Here is a 2,901-nt window from a genome sequence, read left to right on the forward strand (position 1 = left end):
ATATAAAAATTTATTTTTTAATTTAATTTAAACTAATAAAAAAACATGATAAATTTGAGTGAGAGAGTGACCTGTCAAGTAAGTCAAGAGTGAGCATGTGCTCCGATGGACCCTCCTCGGACTTGGTCCGAACAACCCCGCCAAAAAATGGCGCCAACAGCACGTAACCTCGTACTCGAATCGGTTTAATCTCCTTCGAACCGGGTCTGAACCGAACCGCTAGGTGGTGCGCAATGTTCCCGCCACTCGAGTCACCCACTATAAAAACGCGGTCAAAGTCAACGTCACCGTTACTCAGCCATGCATCGCCACAAACACTCAGGGCCTGCTTTTGCAGCCACCTCACCGCCTCCACGGCGTCCTCCACCGCCGCAGGTAGCCGGTGCTCCGGCGCCAGCCTGTAATCCGGCGTGACCACCACCGCCTTTAGCCCCGATGCGAGGCGCATGCAGCAGTTGTGCACGTGCGGCCACGTGCGTGACCCAAAACAGAAGCCTCCACCTCGGAAGAACATCACCACAGGCAGCTTCGAATTTCTAACAACGTTGTTGTTGGACTGAGGCTTGTAGAGGCGGAGAAAGAGGTTAAACTTTTTGTCGTAAAGACAGTCTTTAAATGAAACGGTGTCGTCTTCGATTGGAGTTTCGTGGAATTTAATGTCGTTGGATCGAAAAATGGAACCGTCACTGTAGAGTTTGAGGAACCCCATGCAGTCCTCTACTATGTTCGGAAGAGAACCCATAATGTTAATTATTTTTACCAGATCAATTGCCGGTTCGAGTCTGATACCTATAACACTGGTCTTGCCGCAACCACCAAGGAGGCAGGTATTTATAGAGCTAGAATGGATCTGAGGTAGGGCATTGTGTTGTTATTACCATGCCATGTTAAGGGCAATTTGATAATTTCAGTGTATTATTATTGAGTTTTGGTGGCACATGGCTATTGGTTAATTTATTTCCTTTATTTTTATTCTTCTTCGCTTTGAATATGGACCTTAGTTTGGATACTCGTTCGTCATATTATATATTTAATTACTTAATTTGTTGGATACTCGTTCGTCATATTATATATTTAATTACTTAATTTGTTGAATATTCGTTCGTCATGAACATAATTAGTGAAAACTTTTTATTATATACGTTGGTAAACTAGTTAATATGATGTGTGAGTATGACCATGCAATATGGCTGTCAATTTCAGGGGACTGTGTGTTTGTCTTAGATCCACGTTTCTATGTATGTGGTGATGATGCTGGTATTATATAGGAATAGTTATTTATTTTTTCAGACATTCTAATTTCAATTAGTTATGTGTTATATAGTGAAGAAAAAATACATAACTTTTTAAAGATTCTACCGTGATGAAATATCATATACATTAATTTTTTGTATACTTTATCTTTTTAGTTAATTATTTTTGTCAAAAAAATCGCCCTCCTTCAAATTTTGTGAATTATACATGCACACTTGCTATTTATTTCGGGTATGACTAATTTTACATTATCTATCAATTAATGTCAAATTTTTATCCAATTTATTTTTTATCAATTACGTTAAGTAACTAAGGTAAAAGTAAACAACATAGTCTAATTATTATTATTATCTAAAAACTTTTTTTTTTTACTTTTGTGAGAGTGACTTTTGTCACAGCGTCATTGTCAAAGTATCTTTTTCTTTGTTTGAAGATTATCTTTTTATTATGTTTTACATATTTTTTTGTTAGGTTTTAGATGTTACTTTTTATTAGATTTTGAATTGTTCTATTTTAAAATAATTTTAGATGTTCTTTGTTATTAGTTTTTGAATTTTTTTTGTTAAATTTTAAATTTTTTTAATAACTTTAAATATTTTTTTAAGTTGATTTTTTTTCTCGTCTAGCGTTGCTGTTTATCGCCAAAACAACAGTCGTTGCTGTGGCACAAAAAGCATCCCTCGCAATCGAATATGTTGTTCTTGCCTCTAGCATACAATAGTTTCTGAATGCGTTGTTGTTTATCGCCAAAACAACAGTCGTTGCTGTGGCACAAAAAGCATCACTCGCAATCGAATATGTTGTTCTTGCCTCTAGCATACAATAGTTTCTGACAAATTCAGATGTTCTTTCTTAATGATTTTAAATATTTTTTTTAGATTTTGAAGGTTATTTTTTAATAATTTTAGATTTTTTTATTAAGTTTCAAATATTTTTTTTTGTTATAAAGTTAGCTAATTTTTTAAAAAATTGACTAAAAAAATTAGTTATTTAATTTTTTTATAATTAAAATTTATTAATTTTTATATTTTTAAATTAAATACTATTTATTTATTTTTTTTTACAATTAATTACCAATTTTTTTAACAATATAACAAACACCTTAAGTAAATATTCAAAATCATAGTATAGAATTTATCAACAAATTAAAGTGGCTGCGTAATCGATATACACATTTATTGTATACTCTACAGGTCAGACACTATCTGAATTTGCTCGTGATTCATTCAAAATGTAATTAAGATTGGTTTGAAATCATAGAATAAGTATATATAATTTAATTAAGTTAATAAATTGCCAAAAGATAATGATAGACGATAGTGCCTCATTATTTGGATATATTTACAGTTTGTCCGCTAAGAAGATTGAATAAATATATATTCCTTGACATTGACCACAACTTTTATGATTTGATTTTTGCTTTTGCATATAAAACAATATTAGAAAAAAGGTGTGAAATTAAACTAGTTCCTAAGTTTTGTTATTGGAATTTTCTTACGACAAACCGTGTTGTGCTGTGTTATTCTACTTTTGTTTAGTTATTATTCTTTTAATTTCCTCATATTTTTTCTTTGGTAATTAATTCTTAATTTCTACATTAAATCTTAATACTACTACTATATTATTATATATAGTCGTACTTTTATA

General features: G+C 31.9%; 1 protein-coding gene across 1 annotated transcript in view; it reads right to left on the minus strand.

The window, feature by feature from the left end:
• LOC107605525 (probable carboxylesterase 15) overlaps positions 1–816 on the minus strand; it is a 5,775-nt gene extending 4,959 nt beyond the window's left edge. The window contains exon 1 of the mRNA XM_016307426.2: positions 72–816. Coding sequence (XP_016162912.1) covers positions 72–742 — 671 coding nt within the window. The 5' untranslated portion in view covers positions 743–816. The remainder of the gene's footprint in view (positions 1–71) is intronic.

This window comes from Arachis ipaensis, chromosome B06 (genome assembly GCF_000816755.2).
Source record: "Arachis ipaensis cultivar K30076 chromosome B06, Araip1.1, whole genome shotgun sequence".
Classification (NCBI taxonomy): domain Eukaryota; kingdom Viridiplantae; phylum Streptophyta; class Magnoliopsida; order Fabales; family Fabaceae; genus Arachis; species Arachis ipaensis.